Source organism: Rana temporaria, chromosome 3 (assembly GCF_905171775.1).
Source record: "Rana temporaria chromosome 3, aRanTem1.1, whole genome shotgun sequence".
NCBI lineage: Eukaryota > Metazoa > Chordata > Amphibia > Anura > Ranidae > Rana > Rana temporaria.
Window position 1 is genome coordinate 373,058,634 of NC_053491.1, and position 25,433 is coordinate 373,084,066.

The window sequence follows — 25,433 nt, forward strand, 5'->3', positions numbered from 1 at the left end:
TGGATGTGGTCAGTGGGTCAGTGGATGTGGTTAGTAGAGCAGTGGACATTGTCATTAGGGCAGTGAGACGTGTTCAGTATGGGCAGTGGATGGTTCAGCCCCCCCGACTCTGCTCACACAAGTGTAGACTGACAGGGGAGTCAGGAGCTGGGTCACGATCGTGACTCTTGTGCCCCCTATAGCTAGCACCCATGTCTGCCATCACCTGATCCGGTCCGCCAAAAACAGAAAGATGGGAATACGTTTGTCATCCTTCTGTGGATCGGATGACAATCAGATGGAAACAGGCATGAAGTATGTTTCTATCCGACCGCCCCATAGAGACCAGCGGTCTGTGTCCGCTCTGCATAGCGGGGATCAGCCGAGAGATTCCCTGTTGAGGCGTGCGGATCCGCATGGATGGATTCTGCCCCTGAGAGCCTGAGACAGATGCTCCGCCCCCTCAACAGCCCAGTGCTCCAATGAGAGAGGAGTGAGAAGAGCAGAGAGCTGTGACTGACAGTCTCCAGCTCTCTGCTCACAGAGCTCTGAAACCGAGTGATGGGCGATGTTCGATCGCTCGGTTTCTCAGGGTAGAGGTGACGGGCACAGATGCAGCATCAGACCGATGTTGCATCCACCTAGTAAGTATGAAAAAAGAAAAGAAAAAAACCCTTTCTCTTTTAAGTGATTGTAAACTATCCCCTTGTCAAACAACCCATTCAGTTTAAAATAGAAATGAAAGGCCAAAAACATTGGTGTATAGATATAAAAAAATTCTAAATACCTTTTTCCCCTTTCTTATAAGTGATCACATTCCCTCTGTTCCAGCGGGGGGGCCATAAGGGGGCGCATGGACACCCCCCCAATCTCCATGTGTCGCCTTCTAATCTCCATGCCCCGCCCCCTAATCTCCATGCGGAGCACCGGACTCATAGAAACTATTTTCTATGAGTTTTTTTTTTTTCATGAAGCACATGATTAGAGCCTGAGGTTTTAATTGGCTTGAAGAATGTTGGGCTCGGGGGCGCACCCACTTGTGACATCAGCGGATCAATATTCGCTATGGTCTTCCGGCTTCTCCTCTTGGCCAATCAGGACAGGAGGGAGATCTTAAGACCGGATTAGCTGGAAAGAGAAGCCAGGGAAGCCACAACTTGGATGGGTAGGTGCACACCTAGCGGGGGGGGGGGTTTGTTTGCTGCCCCCCAAAAAATGGAGCACACTGATCTTCTCAGTGAATGGCTGTGCAGTGGGGGTGGGGGGCGTTGTCAGGATAAGTCTGATCATTGGAGGAGAGCACACTGAGTTCCCAGCATAGCTAGAGAACTGACCACGTGACACGGTGTGCTCTCCTGCTTAGTGTGGTCAGTTCTCAATAGGAAAGCATAGGGACTGGCAAGAACACCAGGGATTTCACATAAAGGAAGCAATACAGAGAGAACAGGATACTTTCTCATACAAGTACATGTTACAGTAGGCACATACAGGGCCGCCATCAGGGGGGTACAGGCATTACACCAGTAAGGGGCCCGGATGGCAACCCCCTTTAAAAAAAAAAAAAAAAAAAAAAAAATTTTTTTTTTTAGGGGCCAACTTTTTTTTTTAGAGGGTCCCCAGGGGCCCGGAGGCCCCGGATGGCAACCCCCCTTTTTTTATTTATTTTTTATAAAAAAAATATTTTATTTTATATATTTTTATTTTATATTTTAATAAAGGGCCATTTTTTTTTTTTTAGAGGTCCCCATATATATATAATATTATTATTATTATTATTAAAGGGCCCAGAGGTCCCCAGGGCCCCGGGTGGCAACCCCCCTTTTTTTATAAAAAAATTATATATTTTTATATATATATATATATATATATATATATTTTTTTTTTATTTTTTTGTCTTTATATATTTTTTTATAGGGCCCCCGGATGGCAACCCCCCTTTTTTTAATAAAAAAATTATATTTTTTATATATATTTTTTTTTTATATATATATTTTTTTGTCTTTATATATTTTTATATATATATACATATATATATAATATATATATATATAATATATATATATATATATAATATATTATTAAAGGGCTCAGAGGTCCCCAGGGCCCCATGTATATATATATATATTTTTTTTTTTTTATTATTAAAGGGCCCAGAGGTTTCTTTTTTTCATTTTTATTAAAGGGCCCAGAGGTCCCGGATGGCAACCCCCCTCTTTTTTGTAATTTCTTTATATATATATATATATATATACATACACACACACACAAACATTTATATATATTATTAAAGGGCCCCAGATGGCTACCCCCTTTTTTTATACATTTTTTTCTTTATATCTTCTTTTTTGTGTAAAGGGCCCCCCCCGCTTCTCAATCCGCGGCAGCCCCCCCCCCCCCCTTCTCAATTTCAGGCGGCAGCCCCCCCCCCCCCCCCCCGGTTCTCTGCTCCAGGGGGCCCATGCCTGAAGCTGTGTAAGGGGCCCCATAATTCCTGATGGCGGCCCTGGGCACATATCAGGAATATGAAGTGTTGGAGTAAGAAATGCTTTGAATTGTCTCTAACGCCTGAGCTTATTTACAACCACTTTATGCTACAGGTAAGTGGCCTAGATTAAGGTGTACCTGCAGCTACCCAGGATATCCCCTAAACCTGCACAGTTTATGGGGATATCACCTGTCCCCTGCATGTGCCAATGTCATCGGCACATGCGCACTAAAGCAAACTGAAGCAATGGCATCTATGTGCCCTTGCTTCAGTCCGTGTGCCGTTACCGAGCAGCTCCCGCACGCATTCGCGGAAGTGATGTAATTGCGTCTCCGGCTAATCGCAGCGCCCGAGCTGCGATACCCAGGAGTAACCCCTGGGAGAGATGTCGCTGCCAGAGGGGGGACGAGGACCGCTGCGGGGGAATCGATCTAAGGTAAGTAATTCATAGTGAGCTAGTATGCTATGCATGCTAGCTCATTATTCCTTTGTCTTGCCAGTTTTTTGTTTTTTTTTGGGGGGGGGGGGGTTACAAACCACTTTAACAAGTTTAGATTTAATTTTGTATTATTTATTTAATAATTCATAAACAAAATGATAAAATAATTATGATATCTAAACTTCTTTCAATATACTTTACAGTATTTGGTTTTGCATACACGGACAGAGGATAGTGATGGAGTGCTGGATCTCCGCACCACACAGCACACAGCGCACCACTGACAGCAGCGGGCGTTGAGATTCCTACTCCCTCCTGTGATTGGCAGGCGGGTCGTTGCTCCGCCCCTTCCCTGGTGTGTCCTGGGCCGCGTCCGTAATCTGGGTGTAGCAAGATGGCGGCGTCCATGCTGAAACCGGGTTAAGTGTGACCCTGCGGACCCCTGGGCTATGCGGTGTGGCCCCGGGGAGGCTGAGAGCACTACACCAATGAGCCGGCCGTGTCAGGAAAAGGTAAGCGTGCTTTCCACGTGGACCACAACTCCCCAGCATTCTTCTTTCTGCCTCCCGCAGGGGGCACTTACAACTCCCAGTGTGCCTTCTATATGTCTTAATGGGGTCCTCTGTTGGTTGCACTACAAATATCAGCATGAACAGTGTCTCTGACTGGGGTGAGACTAGATAGAATAGCATAAAGGGGTCCGCCAAAACCCACAGGTGAGTTCAGGATATTAGGAGGACCTGTCACCAGATGTATTTTATTTTGTGACGTGCAGCATGCTATGTATAATATGACATTATATCACTTCCAGATATTTATTACCCCCTCACAGAGATTACATACCCCCCCCCCCCGACTATGATATGGTGATATTTATTACCCCTCACAGAGATTACCATACCCCCCCCCCCCCCGACTATGATATGGTGATATTTATTACCCCTCACAGAGATTACATCCCCCCCCCCCCCCGACTATGATATGGTGATATTTATTACCCCCTCACAGAGATTACATCCCCCCCCCCCCCCGACTATGATATGGTGATATTTATTACCCCTCACAGAGATTACATACCCCCCCCGACTATGATATGGTGATATTTATTACCCCCCTCACAGAGATTACATCCCCCCCCCCCCCCCGACTATGATATGGTGATATTTATTACCCCCTCACAGAGATTACATACCCCCCCCCCCACTATGATATGGTGATATTTATTACCCCTCTCACAGAGATTACATACCCCCCCCCCGACTATGATATGGTGATATTTATTACCCCCCCTCACAGAGATTACATACCCCCCCGCCCCCCCGACTATGATATGGTGATATTTATTACCCCCCTCACAGAGATTACATACCCCCCCCCGCCCCCCCCGACTATGATATGGTGATATTTATTACCCTCACAGAGATTACATACCCCCCCCCCCGACTATGATATGGTGATATTTATTACCCCCCCTCACAGGATTACATACCCCCCCCCCCCCCCGACTATGATATGGTGATATTTATTACCCCCATCACAGAGATTACATACCCCCCCCCTACTATGATATGGTGATATTTACCTTACCCCCCCCCTCGCAGAGATTACATACCCCCCCCCCCCCCGACTATGATATGGTGATATTTATTACCCCCCTCACAGAGATTACATACCCCCCCCGACTATGATATGGTGATATTTATTACCCCCCTCACAGAGATTACATACCCCCCCCCCCGACTATGATATGGTGATATTTATTACCCCCCCTCACAGAGATTACATACACCCCCCGACTATGATATGGTGATATTTATTACCCCCTCACAGAGATTACATACCCCCCCCCCCCCCCCCCCCCCGACTATGATATGGTGATATTTATTACCCCCTCACAGAGATTACATACCCCCCCCCCCCCACTATGATATGGTGATATTTATTACCCCCCCCCAAAGATTACATACCCCCCCCCCCCACTATGATATGGTGATATTTATTACCCCTCACAGAGATTACATACCCCCCCCCCACTATGATATGGTGATATTTATTACCCCCTCACAGAGATTACATACCCCCCCCCCCCCCGACTATGATATGGTGATATTTATTACCCCCTCACAGAGATTACATCCTCCCCCCCCCCCCCGACTATGATATGGTGAATATTACCCACCTCGCAGAGATTACATACCCCCCCCCCCCCGACTATGATATGGTGATATTTATTACCCCCTCACAGAGATTACATAACCCCCCCCCCCCCCACTATGATATGGTGATATTTATTACCCCCTCACAGAGATTACATACCCCCCCCCCACCCCACTATGATATGGTGATATTATTACCCCTCACAGAGATTACATACCCCCCCCCTACTATGATATGGTGATATTTATTACCCTCACAGAGATTACATACTCCCCCCCCCCCGACTATGATATGGTGATATTTATTCCCCCCTCACAGAGATTACATTCCCCCCCCCCCCGACTATGATATGGTGATATTTATTACCCCCCTCAGAGATTACATACCCCCCCCCCCGACTATGATATGGTGATATTTATTACCCCCTCACAGAGATTACATACCCCCCCCCCCCCGACTATGATATGGTGATATTTATTACCCCCTCACAGAGATTACATTCCCCCCCCCCCCCCGACTATGATATGGTGATATTTATTACCCCCCACAGAGATTACATACCCCCCCCCCCCCCGACTATGATATGGTGATATTTATTACCCCCTCACAGAGATTACATACCCCCCCGACTATGATATGGTGATATTTATTACCCCCTCACAGAGATTACACCCCCCCCCCCCCCCGACTATGATATGGTGATATTTATTACCCCCCTCACAGAGATTACATACCCCCCCCCCACTATGATATGGTGATATTTATTACCCCTCACAGAGATCACATACCCCCCCCCCCCACTATGATATGGTGATATTTATCCAGGTCACCATCTACTTCCTGCACTGAGATTTCAGCTCATAGATGACACAATCATGTAAATCCTGGTGTCTGTGCAGTTCTTGGCAGTGTTCACAAATGTCTGACACAGATCTGCTCCTTACGTTGTGATTTTACTACAATGTACAGTCTGATCATTGGGGAGAGGAGATTGAGGAAATGCTTCCTCCTGCCTGCAGCAGACTGATGACATCATCTGAGCCTAGGCAAAGCCACTGACTGGCACTTCATGATGGTTTTTTATTGATAGAAGGTGGATCTATTCTGATGAATGATAATGCTACTGTATATGAAATGCCAGGAAACTGTTTAGTAAAGTTGTGTGTGTATTATATGTTCACAGTAACCATTTGTATCCAAACCTACCTGGTAAGTAGCATTGCATATATTTTTTTTTTTTGTTCTTTAATTTTGTCTTCTTTTCCTTTTTGTATTCAGTTCCAGCCCGCAGAGGACAGCGGTTTCCACAGAGACGAACCAGAACAGTAAGATGCCTTTACTGTAACTATGGACCAAACCTAAATGGCTTGTGATGCAGTCTGGTAGTATTCAAAAGTAGAACTATCTTTTTTTTTTTTTTTTTTCTTCTTCACTGGGGACCGTATGAAAATTACAGCTCGTCATGCCTCTTACTAAATACCATTGTCTACTTTCTCAAAAATTCCATATACTGAATACTATCGTGCGGTATTAACCATATACACTTATCAGAATACAACATATACCAGTAATTTGTATTTATTTTTTTGTTGGGTGCATTTTGAAGCATTACAAATACTGAATTAAAAATGTTTAAAGCCTAACGTCATCTAATACACTGGGGTGATATTCTCACCTCTTAGAGCAGTGGTCTCCAAACTGTGGCCCGGGGGGGGGGGGGGGGGGCACGGGTTTCTCCCGTGGATACCTCTGATGGGGGGATGGGGCACGGGTTTCTCCCGTGGATACCTCTGATTGGGGGGGCACGGGTTTCTCCCACTGACACCAACTATGGTGCCACTTAGGGGCCAGATTCAATGTATGTGAATGCATGGAGGGCTGCTTTCACCTGCGAATTAAGATAATAATCTGGACCCCTTTAAATTACACAGCCCCAGTGCCTCTGGATCCCTTTAAATCACACAGCCCCCCCTCCCCCCCCATGTTATGCTTTAAAATTGCGCACACTTGTGGAATAGCGACAAACTACGGAACTTAAAAATCTCCATAGACACCGCTTTAAAAAATTCTACAGGTTACCAGTTTAGAGTTGGAGGAGTTCTTGAGCTAGAATCATTGCTCTCGCTCTTACGAGCGCAGCGATACCTCACATGTGTGGTTTGAACACTGTTTACATTTGGGGGCGTGACTTGCGTATGCGTTTTCTTCTGTGCGCGCTTTATATTTATTTTAATTTTTAAAAAGGGCCGTGTTAAAAAAAAAATATATTGTTCAGTAGCCGCTGAAAGATGTTGATGCTATATGTGTCTCTGTATAAAACTGATCCTAACACAATTTAATTTTAATGCTCTGCTTCAGGTTTATGCTCCACGTACAGAAAGAATGCTTCCGGATCAAGACTGGACCAGCGTGTATCCAACTGCGGCATCTTTCAAGCCTTCAGCTGTGCCCCTTCCTGTGCGGATGGGCAATCCCCTGAGAAGGGGGGCACCCCCAGACAAGTATGGCAATCTGGAGCTTATGAAGGTAAAATGTATTACTTTGCATGTGTCAAGCAGTTGTAAAAAAACAAAAAAACTTTATTGCTGTATCATGAGTTGAATTGCATTATGTGTTCGCTCATGTTAATGTGATAAAAAGCCGGATAGTTTCAGCGGAGCATCTGGTGAAATATGGAAATCGGGGGTTACCTTTGGTGATAATTGCCAGTCAGTACGATAATGGAGGCAATAAAGCTATGCAGATGTTTTTTTTTTTTTTTTTTGCCAAGGATTTACTTGGCCCCAAGACCAGATTCACAATATTGTGACTAAGCATCCCATTAATTTCAGATTTGTGTGTGTGTGTGTGTGGGGGGGGGGGGAGAGTCCCAGTCCCATTTTTTTTTAAATTGTGCCACACCGAGTCGCATTTTGCATGAAAATTTGTGCTGGGTTTGCAGATGCAATGTACGTCTGCTAAAGAGCAGTGCGTTTGCTGCAGGTCAGAAATGCGTGCAACGGTCCTGACCTTCAGTAATGTAAACCTAGTCTAACCCTGGCTGCTTCTCTTTTGGACTGTCTGGTGCAGTGTTTATAAACATTGTTCAGACATGAGACCAAGAGAAGCAAAGTTACGTTGTTGGCTTTTGTATCTGCTTTGTTTCATTCATCTGTAGATCAAGGGCCTTTTCACATGGGTGGTCCAATCAGGTTCGCCTGTCACTTTTTTTAGGCGGACATTATCAGAAGCTCAAGTCCATTTGCACCCACCTACCTCTGGGTCCAGTCAGGCCCGCTACAAAAATGGAAGCGGACTGCATTGTCTTCCATTTGGGTGAACCAGATCAGAGGCAGCCAGCTGTAAATGGACAGCGCAGTCCATTTGCTCGCAGCCGCCCATAAAGGGGTGTGGTCTGGCTTTTATTTTTTTTTATTTTTTTTTCACCAATTTATCTGTGAAGATGTGCTGTTACATTGTTACATAGCTGAACTACTGGCTGAATATTTCTGAGTAACTAAATGTCGCCAAAGCTTTTATTTCACCTCTACCCTAAAAATTCTGCTTTGCGGTAAGCTGTTTTTTTTTTTTTCCTTGATGCTTTTTCAGGTTCCTAACTTCCTGCACCTAACCCCCCTGGCTATTAAGAAGCACTGTGCTGTTCTGAAAGGTAAGTGCTCTGCTTTCTGGTCGGTAGAAACTTCACTACAACTACACTCAAATCTGTATTTCATTATGGAGATTTTCATCTCTTTATTTTACATCAGACATCGGCGGCTGGTGCTCCAAATTTTTGGGGGCACAAACGACTGAAAAATTCAGAAAAAAAACATATGCTGCCTCACTGTGTCAATCAAATGCCGCCACTGTGCACTTACCCTATCTCAGTGGCGGGTCAGGCAGCGGGTGAGGGCGGCGAGCTGTGGGATCTTGTAGCGTGTCAGAACAGTGGCTCCTGTGACCTCCATGCATCTACTCCTGATAGGCGTCTAATCGCAACACCCTTTCCTTTCAGCCAATCGGGTGATGGGTATCAGACCCGTGCTACCTGATTGATTGAGAGGCGGTCAGTGTTAGAAAAGCGAATATTCGTTCGCTTTTCTAACACACCAGGGTGGACTGTGAGCGCAATGCTTTGCACTCGCAGTTCATCTTTTTTAAAGCCTATTCGAGCCTTTGGCTCTAAGCAGGTGCTTCAAAAACGCACTGGAATCGGATGGTATGTGTGTTCACACCCAATGCGATCCAATTCAGCCAATCGCAGAAAGAACGCAGCATGTTTGTAGGTGCAGGGACTGCAAGGGATTTCCCTGCGGGCCAGCAATTTGGAAACGGTGCATGCACCTTTTTTCTACAGGAAACACAGGCACAGTGGCCTATTCAAATCAATGGGCTGCCGTGCCCGAGAAAAATGCGGCCCGCACACCATGCAAAAGGTGTGGAACTGAACTTTATGGAAGAGCTTTTGGCCAATTGTCTAGTTTTACAGTAGCTGAACTACACTATAGATACTATGTCTACCATGATTTTATTGTGCCTTGCTTCAACTTCAATTGTGCCATACGTGGCAGTTACCATTCTTTTGCTTTTACTCAAGAACATCTGCAGGTGGTGCAGTAATGGGAGGTTTTCAAAGCTTTTATTGTGGTGACTGCATGGAGCATCAGAATTTGGTTCATTTTAGGCTTGCCGCTGAGAATCGGCTTATATCCCACATGCATTGGGACCCCTGTAGAGCCAACTTATTCCCTTATAATAGGAGTGTGATCCCCCCCCCTGTATTTTTTACTTTGACAAAACCAATAATTTCTTATACAGCAAGTCCCTTATTTACAAACGCCTTCCATTCCTAGAGCTTGTTCGTAAGTCCAACAAAGATCAGCGCTTGCAGACAAAGGCTGTGAGTGCTGTTCATTGTGTTCTATGTACCCCTATCAGAACACAATAGCACAGTAGGGGAAATCGCAGCACCAACACTGCTTGTGTTAGTATGCTGATCTGTCAAATTTTTTTTTTTTTTTTTTTTTTTCTCGTTCAGCATGCTGAGTTGAATGAAAAAAAAGTTTAGTGCCGTGTACCAGACTTTACCATGATTGGACATGCAAACACATGTTCTGCATCTTGAAAGTTGGCAATAGTTGAACGTTCATATGGTTGGGGGACTCACTGTAATGGTTTGGGTTACATACACTTTACTTACAGTACATCAATACATTTAAAAATGATGTCCTATGGAGGAGCTAAAGAGATGCAAAGACAGCTTGCTCTGAGGCTCTCCTTGTCTTATTGAAACCTTGGTTCTTGGTGAACTCCTCTGGTAGGGAGGAGTTTCTGCTGTGGAGACCTTAATGAGTTTTATAAGACGGGGGTCTACCTTTCAGCACTGCTGAGAAGGGTACTATGGGACTAGAATGCCACTCTGTTGGCTGGATAGGAAGAATGGTATAAAATCATAATCATCTGCCCCCCCTGCTGGATTCCATGAATAATTACTTTAGACGTCTGCTCCAGCAAAAAGCAGGTTTAGTTTTTTTCACAGTGAGGGAGTGGGACATGAGATTCTTGGGAAATCCATTTGCTGGGTTCCTGGAGACCTTGGAACAGGCTGCCATTTAACCCACTCCTTGTTGACTTCACCATCAGCTATACCGCATACAGTCAGTTGTGGGTGCATTAACCCTTTGAAATGTATGTAAACCCCAACAATGAACATATTTTGGTCTGTTTAAACATACCACTTTATTATAGACAATCGCAAGTTTAAAAAAATTCATGTTGCTCATGTCAGCTGACTTCCCTTTTTGTTTTCTGTCTGCTGAATTCTTATCAGTAAAATTGTTCCCAACTTTGAGAACTACAGAACAACTCTTCTCTTTTATATGGAAAAGAGGGACTGTTACTGTAGTCCCATCCTAGGGTGACAACACTGCTCAACCATGGATACATTAAGTGAGTGTTGTCACCCAAGGAGAGGAATTGTGATTCCGGCAGGACCATGAATTAAAAAATTGGGGAAAAAAAGAAAAACCAATGCGGTGCAAGCTGCAATACATTACCAGATTTGTTCCTGGGTTTAGATACATTTTAAACTAGGGATGTGCGGTTTTTTTTTATATATATTATATATATATATATATATATATATATATATATATATATATAAATATAATCTTGTCTGTGCCTGTCCGTTTTTCAGGCAGACCCTCCAGTCTCTTTTAGGGAGTGGCTGGTGTCAGCGGACGTGTTTGACACCTGTCGACATCCGATACAGATCCAGTCCTGTCTGCTAAAAATGGATGGATGGGGATCTCCACTGAGCAGTGGGGACTCCAACGGAACCCACCCGCGTGTAAGGGGCCTTAAGGGTCATAGATTTGTGTAGGTTTTTGATGTAGGGGACAGACTTTTTTTTTTTCTTTAAGAAAACCTATTAATAACATTTTCAATTTTATAATGAAAAATATGAAAGTCCTTTTGATTGAAGCCGATCAGGTTGGCTTCCGATAATGCAGTTTATTTTTGGGTATGGGCAGATATGATGTGTTTGTATATTTTTATAGAGTTCTGCAACTGAGTGGCCAGCTGCACTCTCCGACGATGACCAGTGCAAGCAGCATTTCCCAATAGAGCTAAAGTCTATGGATTATGTGTTCGCTGGGCCGTCAATCCGCAACCCAGAAGCCAGGGTAGTGACCTTGCAGGTGAGTGAAACGGCTTGTTCATTTAGGTTATCAAAGCTGAGAACTGTATCAAAACCACAACAGGACGCTTAATTGCTCTACAGATTTTTAGAGGGCCAGTTCACTCAAAAGTGGTATTTTTGATACAAATGGAATTGGTGGGCGATTCACCCGCAGGCATTTTAAATCTGTTGAAGTGTCTGACAGTTAGATCTCCCTGCCATCATTCTCAACTCTGTTCCAGTCCACCTGGGAGTTTTGGGTGTTTCCTCCCTAGCGGGTGCACAGATCTGGGGGACTCAATGCAGGGATGGTGGGAACCTCTCATAATGGACACAGCAGGTATGCAGACCTGGGAACTCAGAAGTTGAAACCCTGAGATGGAAGAGACAGCAGGTGGTTTCATTCCTCAGCACCTGGCAAAAGCATCAGTGGCAGTTTTTGGCAGAGTGACCTATTATAATGGAGAACGTGTCTGATCTGTAGTATTCCCTTGCAAAATGCACCATATCACAAATCTTGGGTTAAACATATTATTTAGACACTGAGGAATTCTTCATGTGATGGTGCTAAATGTCCAGATACACTCACTACAGCAAGGCAAGTCTTGTAATGTTCTGATCCAGCTCTAATGGTTTATTTTGGCCTTGTCTAGTAAGTTATTCTTTAACGCATGCAGCAGTAACTCAAGCTGTAAGGAAAGCATGCTTGTAAAACACCTTAGTTCTATTCCTAACTAAGCCTAGGTTTCCACTATTGCAACCCCAAAGCCGTGCAGTTTTGATGCGACTAGAAGCAATGCCTGTGTATTCTTGAGGTCTGTGGACCTCAAGTCGCATCAAAGTGGGACCAAAGTACTGCAGAGACTACTTTGAAGTCGCTGTGACTTGAAGTCGCACAGATATGAATGGTACTTATTGGAAATCATGGTCTACGACTAGTGCGAATTGCGAATATAACCACGCCCTATTTTCTCTCTCTTGCTGTCCCCCGAAAGTGGGTTGTGTGATCATTCCAGTTCTTGTGTTTCATTTCCTGATAATGTCATCCTTGGTTACATCGGGAAATGTTTCTAGCCTCATGATTAGATGCCTAGGCTAGCTTGTGACCAGATGGCAGTGACAAATAAGGGGCACGCTCACTCAAAGGCATCCTGGTGGTGGCTCATTTTATACAACACTGGTCAACATTCTGTTTCTCTTTTGCTTGCCCTCTGAGCATTTTGTTTAATACATGCTTTCAGACACTTTATTGAAATTGTGTTTCATAGAACTGTTTATTTCCCACCAAGTTGCATTTTACCAATACACCTCAGTAGTCAACAGATTTGCATCTAATATTTAAAGTATCATTGGCTCTACAATTGCTCTTGCTGTGTGGCAATGCTATTCCAGCGGATACTCCATCTTCAGCATTGTCACTCAGTAAAAGGGGATTACCGCTCCAGGTGGGTATGCTGAACAATCAATAGCTTCTCAGGAGTGCCGGCAATGCACAAGGCAAAACGTAGAGGCTATAAGAATGGACCGCCGCACTTCCAAAAATCTTTTAGGGTCCTTTCACACGTGCGGACCGTTCATCCGTTTTTTCATACGTCCGTTTACAGACTGCAATGCTTTCCAATGGGATAGCGTAAAACGGAACATCTGTTTTTCATCAAAATATGTAATAAAAATAAAGTTCTAACAAAAAAAAAAAAAAACGGATGAAAAACGGATCAACTGATGATAAAAAAACTGATCTAAAAAACGGTCCGCACGTGTGAAAGGACCCTTAGGTTGTCTTTATTATAAAATGGGTGGAAAATGCACTACAAAATACAGCAAAAAAGAGGAGATAACAGCCTACGCGTTTCACACTATAATCAGTGCTTAATCATCATTGTCACTCAGTGTGCTTATTCCCAGTTTTCCCCTGGCACGAAGGGCTGCACTTCCTCTTTTTTCTCCCCATTAATACTCCCCCGTGTGACACTCTTTGCCTTGCCCAAGTGTTATGCAAAGAACACCTTTGTGACATCCCTTTAGATGTGCATGTTTCTCACTGCTGGGTGTTGTAGATATTAATTGTGCTATCTTTTCCAGAAGCAGATCTGATGGTATGTAATCAAGCAACTGATCAGCAGATTGGACACCTGGGGGTTGATTTACTAAAGACAAATAGACTGCACTTTTGTAGTGTAGTTTCACTCTGAAAGTGCAGCTGCTTCTGAGCTTAGTAAATGAGGTAAGGCTTCACTTTACAAAGAACACCCAATCGCACGCAAGTAAAATGCAAAAACAAAATGCATTTTTTCTTGCACATGATTGGCTGATGGAAGTCGGCAAAACTCTTCCTCATTTACTAAGCTCTGGAGCAAATGCACTTGTAAAAGTGCACAGCCTATTTACCTTTTGTAAAACAACCACAGTAAGTCTATACCACCCATTGGCCAGCAAGGAGGCATGCATGTGTAAAGGAATGCCAGGGATGTGTTCTTTCATATATTACTTGGGCTCAGAGCTTTGTCGCGTATTGAAATTTCTCTCCCACCCCACTATCGGACAGTGAGGAGCAGAGGTACATGGGCTTCATTAGATGATCACAAAATAAGCAACAAAAGTGTTTAGTAAAGTTATGTGATTTATGGCCAGTTAAGGTCTTTAATGCTTGTATGAAATAAATCTAATAGATTTTCATACACTGTTTTTTGCTAGACTTGATACAATTTTTTTTTTCTCTTTATAGATAAAGCTCTCTAATTTGAATCTTGATCAACACGCCAGGAAAAAGCTGATTAAACTTGCAGGGTCTCGGTACAATGCAGAAAGGGATACTTTGACAATCCAGACAGACAGGTGACTGAAAGTGTCCTTATTTATGTCTCATTCTCTTATCCAGGTACTGGACATGGTGTCAGTCTGAGGGCAGCAGTATGGTTGTGACTATTTTTTCTTTCTGTTATTCAGGTGTCCTTTAAGGATGCAGAACGAGGATTATGCCATGTACTTGTTGACAGTACTCTACCATGAGTCCTGCGTAAGTGTTTCTTTTAAAGGTTAACTCCATGCAAAATGAAGATTCCCATATTTGATTGCGGCGACTATTGGTAGATCAATGGAGGGGCTCCCATCTCACTTGGAAAGCTGCATCTACATCACTTAGTGCAGGGGTGCCCAACCTTTTGAAGAGCAAGGGCCACTTAAGCAACTTGGTAATCGGTCAAGGGCCACAATGAGCAGAGCGGGTGAATGGCAGCCCACTCGGATCTATAAAACCCACTCTACTCTCAGCACACCAAACTCGCAGATAATAGAAGTCTATGGCTCAGTGCAGGTAACCCACAGGTGCACTTCTCTGCACCTGTGGATCAGTTTGAAAGCAGCCCAGTAACCACTGCAGAACAGATATGCCCATATATACACACTGTGATTTTTAGTAATAAACTTGCCTTTAATAACAGTATTTTATTTCAGAGCAGGAGGTCGCGGGCCACATCAGAGGGCTCCGCGGGCCACTCGTTTGGCACCCCTGGCTTAGTGCCTTCTAGCATTATTCCACCATGTTTTCAGCACTAGGATTCTCAAAGAAAACTGTTGTTTGGTGGTGCTGAAATGCCACAATTCACTGGCAGGGGTGCTGTAGGTGCGGTCAGCAGAACTAAAATCCAAAAACGTTATTTGGTGGGAGGTAGATTTCTTACTTTTTTTTTTTTTTTTCCCCCGCAGCAAGCTACATGCCAAACCTGATCTGCCAAAAAAAAAAAGCTCAAATTTGATTAGTGTACATTGCCTAGTGTTCAGCATACACCCTCACCTCATTCCCAGTAAGGTTTTGGTACAATGATAAAAGTGAGTACACCCCTCAAATTTTTGTAAATATTGTATCTTTTCATGCGATAACACTGAAGAAATTGCACTTTGCTACAATGTAAAGTAGTGAGTGTACAGCTTGTATAACGGTGTACATTTTCTGTCCCCTCAAAGTAACTCGGTACACAGCCATTAATGTCTAAACTGCTGGCAACAAAAGTGAGTACACACCCCTAAGTGAAAATGTCCAAAATGGGCCCAAAGTCTCAATATTTTGTGTGGTCACCATTATTTTCCAGCACTGCCTTAACCCTCTTGGGCATGGAGTTCACCAGAGCATTACAGGTTGCCACTGAAGTCCTCTTCCACTCCTCCATGACGACATCACAGAGCTGGTGAATGTTAGACACCTTGGGCTAGATTCTGAAAGATCAGCGGATCTTTAGATCCGCAAAATCTATCTGTTTTAAGATACGCTGCCGCAAGTTTTAGAGGCAAGTGGGTAATTCACAAACCACTTATCTCCAAACTTGCGGCGGCGGATCGTAAATCCCCCGCGGAATTCAAATTCCGCGGCTAGGGGGAGTGTACTATTTAAATCAGGCGCGTCCCCGTGCCGATTTAAATGAGCATGCGCAGTCCGAGAATTTTCCCGGCGTGCATTGCTCCCACTGACGTCGCTAGGACGTCAGTGGTTTCGACGCTTACGTTAATGACGTCCATCCGTATTACAGAACGATTTACGCAAACTAGGGTTGTACCGATACTAGTATCGGGACCGATTCCGAGTATTTGCGGGAGTACTTGTACTCCCGCAAATACCCCCGATACCGAAATAGAATACTTGCACCTCCCGCCGCCGTTGCGCCGCATCCCCGCTGCCGCCGACTGGGTAATACGGGCGGGGAACATTACAGCTTTCATTTGAATAGCTGTAATGATTCGCCGCCGCGTATAGACACTCCCCCTTGCTCGGGTGAACTGTCCAATGCCGAGCGTCTATGCGCGGCGCGAATCATTACAGCTATTCAAATGAAAGCTGTGATGTTCCCCGCGCGTATTAACCAGTCGGCGGCAGCGGGGATGCGGAGACATGGCTGGATATGGGGGGAGACATGGCTGGATATGGGGGGAGACATGGCTGGATATGGGGGGAGACATGGCTGGATATGGGGGGAGACATGGCTGGATATGGGGGGAGACATGGCTGGATATGGGGGGAGACATGGCTGCATTTGGGGACACATTTAAAAAAAAGGATCGGTGTTCGGTATCGGCGAGTATTTGAAAAAAGTATCGGTACTTGTACGCAGTCCTAAAAAAGTGGTATCGGAAAAACCCTATGGCAAACGACATAAAAAAATTCTAAATCGACGCGGGAACGACGGCTATACTTGACATTGGCTGCGCATCATAGAAGCAGGGGTAAGTATACGCCGGGAAAGCCGCTACGGAAACGTCGTAACAACACTGCGTCAGGTCCGTGTACGTTCGTGAATTGGCGTATCTCGCTAATTTACATATTATTCAGTGTAAATCAGCGGGAACGCCCCCTGCGCCATTTTTAAATTACAAATAAGATTCGACGGTGTAACACAGTTACACCTGTCGGATCTTGGCCATATCTGTGTGTAACTGATTCTATGAATCAGGCGCATAGATACGACCAGTGTAAGTCAGAGATACGACGGCGTATCATGAGATACACCGTCTTATCTCTTTGTGAATCTGGTCCCTTGTGTTCCCCCACCTTCACGTTTTGATGACGTCCCACAGATGCTCAATTGGGTTTAGGCATGCTCGGCCAGTCCATCACTTTACCCTTAGCTTCTTTAGCAAGGCAGTAGTCATCTTGGAGGTGTGTTTGGGGTCGTTATCATGTTGGAATACTGCCCTGCGGCCCAGTCCCTGAAGGGAGGGGATCATGCTCTGCTTCAGTATGTCACACTACATGTTGGCATTCATGGTTTCCTCAACGAACTGTAGCTCCCCAGTGCCAGCAGCACTCATGCAACCCCAGACCATGACACTCCGAGCACGCTTGACTGTAGGCAAGACACGCTTGTCTTTGTACTCCTCACCTGGTTGCCGCCACACACGCTTGACACCATCTGAACCAAATAAGTTTATCTTGGTCTCATCAGACCACAGGACATGGTTCCAGTAATCCATGCCTTTTAGTCTGCTTGTCTTCAGCAAACTGTTTGTGGGCTTTCTTGTGGGCTTTCTTGTGTATCGTCTTTAGAAGAGGCTTCCTTCTGGGATGACAGCCATGCAGACCAATTTGATGCAGTGTGCAGCATATGGTCTTAACACCCTTCAACCTCTGTAGCAATGCTGGCAGTGCTTATACGTCTATTTCACAAAGACAACCTCTGTACATGATGCTCAGCACATGCACTCAACTTCCATGTTCGACCATGGCGAGGCCTGTTCTGAGTGGAATCTGTCCCGTTAAACTGCTGTATGGTCTTGGCCACCGTGCTGTAGCTCAGTTTCAGGGTCTTGGTAATCTTCTTATAGCCTAGGTCATCTTTATGTAGAGCAAAGATTCTTCTTTTTTTTTTTTTTTAACACGCCTGCTCCCCATTCACACCTGAGTCCTTGTAACACTATTGCCGCAGTTTCCCATTGTTTTAAATAGGAAGGAACGGTATACACGCCGCTCCTCTCACCGCTCCAAAGATGCTGCTGACAGGAGATTTTTTTCTCTCCCGCCAGTGCATCGCCTCAGTGTGAAGCCCTCGGGCTTTCACATTGAGAATGCTCCCCAGGAGTTTTTCAGGCGGTATAGCAGTGCTATTTTTAGCGCTGTACCGCCTGAAAAACTCTTCAGTGTGAAAGGGGTCTGAGTGAAATTGTTTACTCTGATTTCACTGCACACTGTGATGTCACTAGGGCTAACATTCATTATGTAATGTAAACCAAAAGTTTTTATTTAGTTTTACTATTTATTCATTTCAACATGTCGATTTGGGGGGGGGGGGGGGGGGGGAGACTAAATATAAGCATTTTAAACTTCAGCTGTAACATGTTTTTATTTTTGCTTCACAAAACCAGTTGCTCTAGTGACCATATGTCAATAAATAGTTATTAAAAAAAAAACCTGTATAGTTCGGTGGGTATACATTTGTTTTATATGAATGGGCTTTCCTGAAGCTGGTCTGCAGTTCGGGAGAATTTCTGAGCTTGGCACCAGTCCGTGGATTTGGCAGAGCCTTTACACGTTGTCTTTGGAGTTGCTGGGATCCAGAATTTGATGTGCGCCATCTGATTCCAGGCCGTCCCCCACACACAAGCCCCGGGCTGCTTTCATTACCTTTCAGTGGCTGATGAATTATTCAGCAGCTCCTCACCGGATGAATTGGCTTTGATTGCTCTGTATATTTTATGAGCCTCTGTGACACTTGTGATTTTTCCATGATCCCGGCGAGTGTACTTTGAGTGGCAGGACTTGGGGGGAATCCCAGGGCGAGCGGCATCGGCCTTGTGAAACCCCTGTTCTGCTTCAATCGTCCAAGGCAAAGGCAAAGAGCACAAACTGGGTGCTACATTCCCAAATTCGGGCTCACTCCGCAAAGGAGTTACAAAGCTTGATTGCTAACCTATTGCATGCAAAAAACACGGATTACCACAATAGGATACATTTTATATATAGTAAGCTGGTACACTGATATTTGATGTTTACTAAGCTCCCCATATTAAGCCTTCATGTGTGGGTCGGGACGGCTGCCTAATCGCGCACATTCCCAACCTGTGTGGAAAATGCACTGCTTCTTAGCAGACATGCAGGGGTACCATTTAATTCTTTAGCAGCACCATGCGGCCCCCTTTTTCTTTTTTTCCTTTTTTATATAGGGTTGGGGATTTTTTTTTATTTTTTTTCATGTTTCCTACGGATACATCAGCCCAGTCAAATTAATGGGCTGCTGTACCCACAACGTCTACATGCATTTGCACAACCTGCATATATAGGACGGTGTTGGCTGCCTTTTGCAATCTGGATTTTTTTTTTTTATGTGCAGCACCAATTTGGAGATTTGCAGATAAAGCTTGGTGGAAATGTCATCGGATATATTAAGTGCAGAATGCTAAGTAAACTATTGTGTCAATATAATGGGTCACACCCTCCCTGACATTTCATTCATCTGCCCATCTCTCCAGAAGGACAGAACCAACTTTGTTTTGGCATCATCTAGGGTCATCGTCTTCATTCTGGACTAAGATAGTGGAGTACTTTTGTGTAATTTTAATGTATTTCTGTTTTTTTTTTTTTGTTTTTTTTCCAGAAAACGGAAGCGTGGGAGAGTGAGAGGGATGAGGGAGAGATGGATGAGTACATCTGGGAGGGCAGCATGTCTGAAAAGAACGCCCTACAGACTCTTTCCAAGTCTTGTGGCACCTCCAGTGAGGAAATACTCCAATCTCCCAGTGTTCAGGAATACCGCAGCGCCATGCTGAACCTGCGTAATGAAGGCGAGACAGAGGACAATATCGGCACCTACAAGGAAAGTGTGAAGAAAATGCTGAACATTGCTTAGGCTTCCCCCTGGATCTCCAGACTTTGCCACCGCTACATTTCCCAAAAATCTACCTTCCTGTCATTTTTTTTTTTTTTTTGGGATACACTCCACACTAAATGGTTTTTTTTTTGGTGTGGATGCTAGTGGGTTTAATCACATGTTGGTTTCTTGGGACTGTGGTGCCAAGATTTCTCATTCAGCATTCTCGCATCTGTACATTGAAATTCTTCTTCTGTGTTACTCTTCTGATAGAGGGAAATTTTGCCATGGTGGGAGGTGCGAAACGCCATTAACTGCAGGGAAATATTGCCATGTTGGAAAGGGCAGTGACACCGTGCACCGCATTGAAACCGAGAAGAGCGGAGATGCCAACCACAAAGGGGGAAGAGACATCTACTGCTAGGAAATCTCACTATGGTGGCAAAGAGTCACCAACCACTGGAAGATAATTTCTCAGTTGTGGGAGGGGTGGAGACATCAAATATATTAGGTAAATGTCACTATTGTGGTAGGAGCAGGCACACGGACTTCTTCTGCACGGGCATCTCATCTTTGAAACCCCGCCAGCTGTAAAAACCCAATGTAATGCAAATAAAATGTTGGTTGCCCCCTTTTAGCTCTTCTCATCTATGAACAGTGGAGTGAAAATAAACCTCACCTTTTCTTAATATTTAGTTTACCATGAAACTTTTTTTTTTACTTCTGATACATTTTGAACCATTATTGTAGCATGATGGAGTTTTTACATTGTCATATGCTTGCTGTGCTATATTTGTGTACTATATCTAACAGAGGAGTAGCCCCAAATGTATGTTGGTGTAGTCGGCATCATCGCTTTATCACCTACTGGATATAAATAGGGTTAGACATCTGAGTCCATCTTCATAGCTATGCCTGATAGACTGGTTCCAACCATGTCACTGTCTGTCTTGATTCACATAAATATGTCTGCAGGCAGTCTCAAGTGTACAAGTTTATAGAGAGCTCTGAAGATTTTTAGCTTGAGGGTGGTCTGATCTTACCCGATTTGTCTGGCCTATAAGTCTATGCTTTACTATAACTAAAGCCTAAACCAGGGGTGTCCAACCTTTTGGAGAGCAAGGGCCACTTGAGCGACTTGGTAACCGGCCACAATGAGCAGATGTCTTGTCTGTGCCCGCCTGCATAAGCAAAGCAGACTACTAATCCGATCCGCCTAGATGGAAGGGGATGGATCTCCTTCAATTTTTTGGAGGTAGGTGGGTGTAAATGGACACAAGTTCATCTGCATCTCCGTAGAGGCGAATGGAAGGTCCAATTGGGTTGAACCGATCATTTGAAAGGGGCCTAAGGCTGCTTTCACACTGATACACTGTGGTTTACCTGCACCACGGGTGCAGCACAGTGCACCTGTGGCTTTCCTGCTGGTTAGCTGCACTTTGCCATAGACTTCTATTATATCTTTCTGAAAGCGCACCAAACCTGGAGGTAATAACAGAAGTCTATGGCTCAGTGCAGGTAACCCACAGGTACACTGCACCTGCGGATCAGTTTGAAAGCAGCCCAGTAAGCACTGCAGAATAGATGCAGATACCGTGTTTCCCTGAAAATAAGACCTAGCGTTATTTTCCAGGAGGGCTGCAATATAAGCCCTACCCCAAAAATAAGCCCTAGTTCGAGGTGATTGTGTGATTTTTGAGTTAATGCGGTATAATCCTGTTACAGCGGTGTGCTGTGTGTCTCCAGTGGTATCAGGTGCCTTTTGATACAGAGCGGCGCTCAGCTGACCTCCCCGCTGGTCTCCTCATATCCCACCTGTCTGCGTGGGATCTTGGGGCCCTCCCTTCACAGAGCTTCTGCGGGTCACTGAAAGTACCGTACGGTGCCTCTGCAATCAACGTGTGCGGTATGCAGCATGGATACTCCGGTCTCTTCTCCTGCCTGTCTGCGGGGAGCTTGGTCCCCCTCCCTTCACAGAGCTTCGGCGGGTCACTGAATCTACGGTACAGAGCCTCTCCAATCAACATGTGTGTGTTATGCAGCATAGATACTCCGGTCTCCACAAAGTATTTTACAGGTTTTTTTTTCCTCGCATGCTGGTGTGCCCTCTTCCCTGCTTCGAGCATTGCCAGGGACAATTGCAGTCACAGATCTAGCCATCCATCCCTGTGCAATACTCTGCAATCCCCCCCCCCATACTCTGCAATCCCCCCCCCCCCCATACTCTGCAATCCCCCCCCCCATACTCTGCAATCCCCCCCCCCCATACTCTGCAATCCCCCCCCCCATACTCTGCAATCCCCCCCCCCATACTCTGCAATCCCCCCCCCCCATACTCTGCAATACCCCCCCCATACTCTGCAATCCCCCCCATACTCCGCAATACGCTCAATACGTCGCCTATGGGGATTTTTAAGTAGCGAAGTTTGGCGCAATTCCACGAGCGTGTGCAATTTTGAAGGGTTAGGTATCTATTTACTCATCGTAACTTCATCTTTCATAGTATGCAAAAACATTGGGCTAACTTTACTGTTTTTTGTCTTTTTTTTTTTAAGCACAAAACAGTTTTTTTTTTAAAAACACGTGTTCAAAAAATTGCTGCGAAAATACCGTGCAAGATAAAAAGTTGCAACAACCGCCATTGTATTCTCTAGGGTCTTTGAAAAAAAAAAAAAGCATATATAATGTTTTGGGTTTCTATGTAATTTTTTAGCAAATAAATGATGATTTTTTATGTAGGAGAGAAATGTCAGAATTGGCCTGGGTGCTCCAGAACGCCTGATGGTGCTCCCTGCATGTCGGGCCTCTGTATGTGGCCACGCTGTGTAAAAGTCTCACACATTTGGTATCGCCATACTCGGGAGGAATAGCAGAATGTGTTTTGGAGTGTAATTTGTAGTATGCATATGCGGTGTGTGAGAAATAACCTGCTAATATGACAGAAACTAGAATTTTTTTTTTACAGAATTTTCAGTCTTTTTTTCTTTTATAGCGCAAACAATAAAAACCGCAGAGGTGATCAAATACCACCAAAAGAAAGCTCTATTTGTGTGAAAAAAAGGACAAAAATTTCAGATGGGTACAATGTTGTTTGACTGAGTAATTGTCATTCATATTGTGAGAGCACAGAAAGCTGAAAATTGGTCTGGTTAGGAAGGGGGTTTAAGTGCCCAGTGGTCAAGAGGTTAATCGTACAATACAGATGCAGATTTTCATTATTCAAGACCACGCTTCCATCTTCAGTTGTTAGGACTACCCATATAACCTTTCCCACTCCAACCAATCCTTTTTTTTTTTTTTGTGTGTGTGTTTTGCCAGTGTCCTTGGGTGATTGACAACTTGGGCCAGATTCTCGTAGATCGGCGTAAAAATGAGCGGGTGTAATGTATCTGATTTACGTTACGCCGCCGCAAGTTTTTCAGGCAAGTGCTTTATTCACAAAGCACTTGCCTTTAAAGTTGCGGCTGCGTAGCGTAAATCACCCCGGCGGAATTCAAATTCGCTGAGTAGGGGGCGTGTTTCATTTAAGTGAAGGCATCCCCACGCCGAACGAACTGCGCATGCGCCGTCCCTAAAATTTCCCGGCGTGCATTGCTCTAAATGACGTCGCAAGGACGTCATTGGTTTTGACGTGGATGTAAATTACGTCTAGCACCATTCACGGACGACTTGCGCAAACGACTGAACTTTTTAAATTTTCGACGTGGGAACGACGGCCATACTTAACATTGACTGCGCCTCATAGACCCAGGGACAACTTTACGCCGGGAAAAGACTAACGTAAACGTCGTAACTTTACTGCGTCGGCCGCGCGTATGTTCGGGAATTCGCGTATCTAGCTAATTTGCATACTCGACGCGGAAATCGACGGAAGCGTCGCCTAGCGGGGAAAAAAAAAATTGCAGTTACGATCCGACGGTGTAAGAGACTTGCGCCTGTCGGATCGAATGGATATCTATGCGTAACTGATTCTAAGAATCCGGCGCATAGATACGACGGCCCAGATTAGGACTTACGACTGCGTACATGGCGCTGCGCCGTCGTAAGTCCTTCTGGGCCCTTGTCTCTACTGGGGGCAGGTTTTTGACTTTGAATTAGAAAAACGTCTTTCTGAATACTGTAGTGTGTTTTTTTTTTTTTTTTTCCTCTAATTCTGCGCCATTGGCAGCCAAGTAAACCAGAAGTGGCGTTGTGAACAAAACGTTTCCAGCTTTGATTCAGTCTCTCTAGCCGGCGGAAGTTCCGGATCATGCATCGGGTCTCCCGGTGGGACGTGCCCTCCCGTTCCTTCGGGATAACAACTGAGTGGCTTTTAGCCGCATCAATTGTTATCCCTAAAGAGCCAACCGCCCACTCTAAAAAAAAAAAAAACGGTAGCGGGGTGATGCATGCAGCTGCATCACCCCGGTATAACCCCTGGTATGTGCGTACAGTCAGCAGGAAGGGGTTAAGAGCGTTATGGCCAGAACTTTTTTTTTTTGGTAATACTTCTCTTTTGAGTCACAGGAATGCACCTATTTCTGCACTCGGATTCAGCCCGCTGTTGGCACAGAGCCATTCCAGGCTGTGCAGGGATCTCAACTTTAAGGTAGGGGTGGACATTTGCAGTCCCGATAAAATTTCTATTCTAGGGTGGCAACGCTGCTTCTCCATAATTGCTGCACAGTGAATAAGTGAGCGTTGCCACCCTAGGACAGGAAGTATATTACTGGCAGGTTAACCTGATGGAAAAAGGACTGGTAATCTACACTATATAACATTTTTGTTTGGGGTTTAGAAATACTTTAAAGTACATCTATAGGCATACCATAGGAATCAACAACATTAACACTGCCAAGGTCAAGGGGGGGAAAAATTATTTTACACTTTCTATGGTGTGTTTAATGGACCCAAAGGGAAATAAGAGAAGATCATTGTTTGGGTTTACATACACTATTAGTGTTTGGAAATACCTTTCGCATGTATCAGTTTCTTTTAGAACAGTGTATGCGGTACATAATGCCCCCCCCCCCCCCCCCTGCACTGCTGCTACACGTTCCTTTACAAGAGGCTGCATTGATGGCAGCAGAGATTGTATAGTTGCCTACACAGATGGGCTCTGCAGATCACAGCTGATGGAAGACAAGATAAGGGCCGGTATGGGGGCTGCAACTTTCCCTCGCCACAATAAAGTACCAGATTCACGGCAGCTCCAATTTCTTCATTTTCTTCTTGAAAGACTCCCCTTCAAAGACTCTGCATTGTATAGTTCCAACTTTAAAGCACACCTTCCATTAAGAAAATCAGGTAGGCGTTGCTGGACTCCTGAAAATGCTAATTATCTGGCTCATCCGATTGTCAGTTTTTTTTTTTTTGGGCTTTCCTGGTTTTTGTTTTTCCTAGAGCATACACGTGGTTAAAAAAAAATAAAAATCTCCCTGC

General features: G+C 44.7%; 1 protein-coding gene across 1 annotated transcript; it reads left to right on the forward strand.

Annotated features, from left to right (window-relative positions):
• The first annotated feature begins 3,515 nt into the window (after window positions 1–3,515).
• MRPS35 (mitochondrial ribosomal protein S35) lies at window positions 3,516–20,703 on the forward strand. Its single transcript, XM_040341683.1, has 8 exons — window positions 3,516–3,573; window positions 6,339–6,385; window positions 7,419–7,586; window positions 8,649–8,728; window positions 11,602–11,740; window positions 14,447–14,556; window positions 14,668–14,737; window positions 19,800–20,703. The coding sequence occupies exons 1-8, from the start codon at window positions 3,516–3,518 to the stop codon at window positions 20,049–20,051; spliced, it is 924 nt and encodes a 307-aa protein (XP_040197617.1). The 3' UTR covers window positions 20,052–20,703.
• Window positions 20,704–25,433: the final 4,730 nt, after the last annotated feature.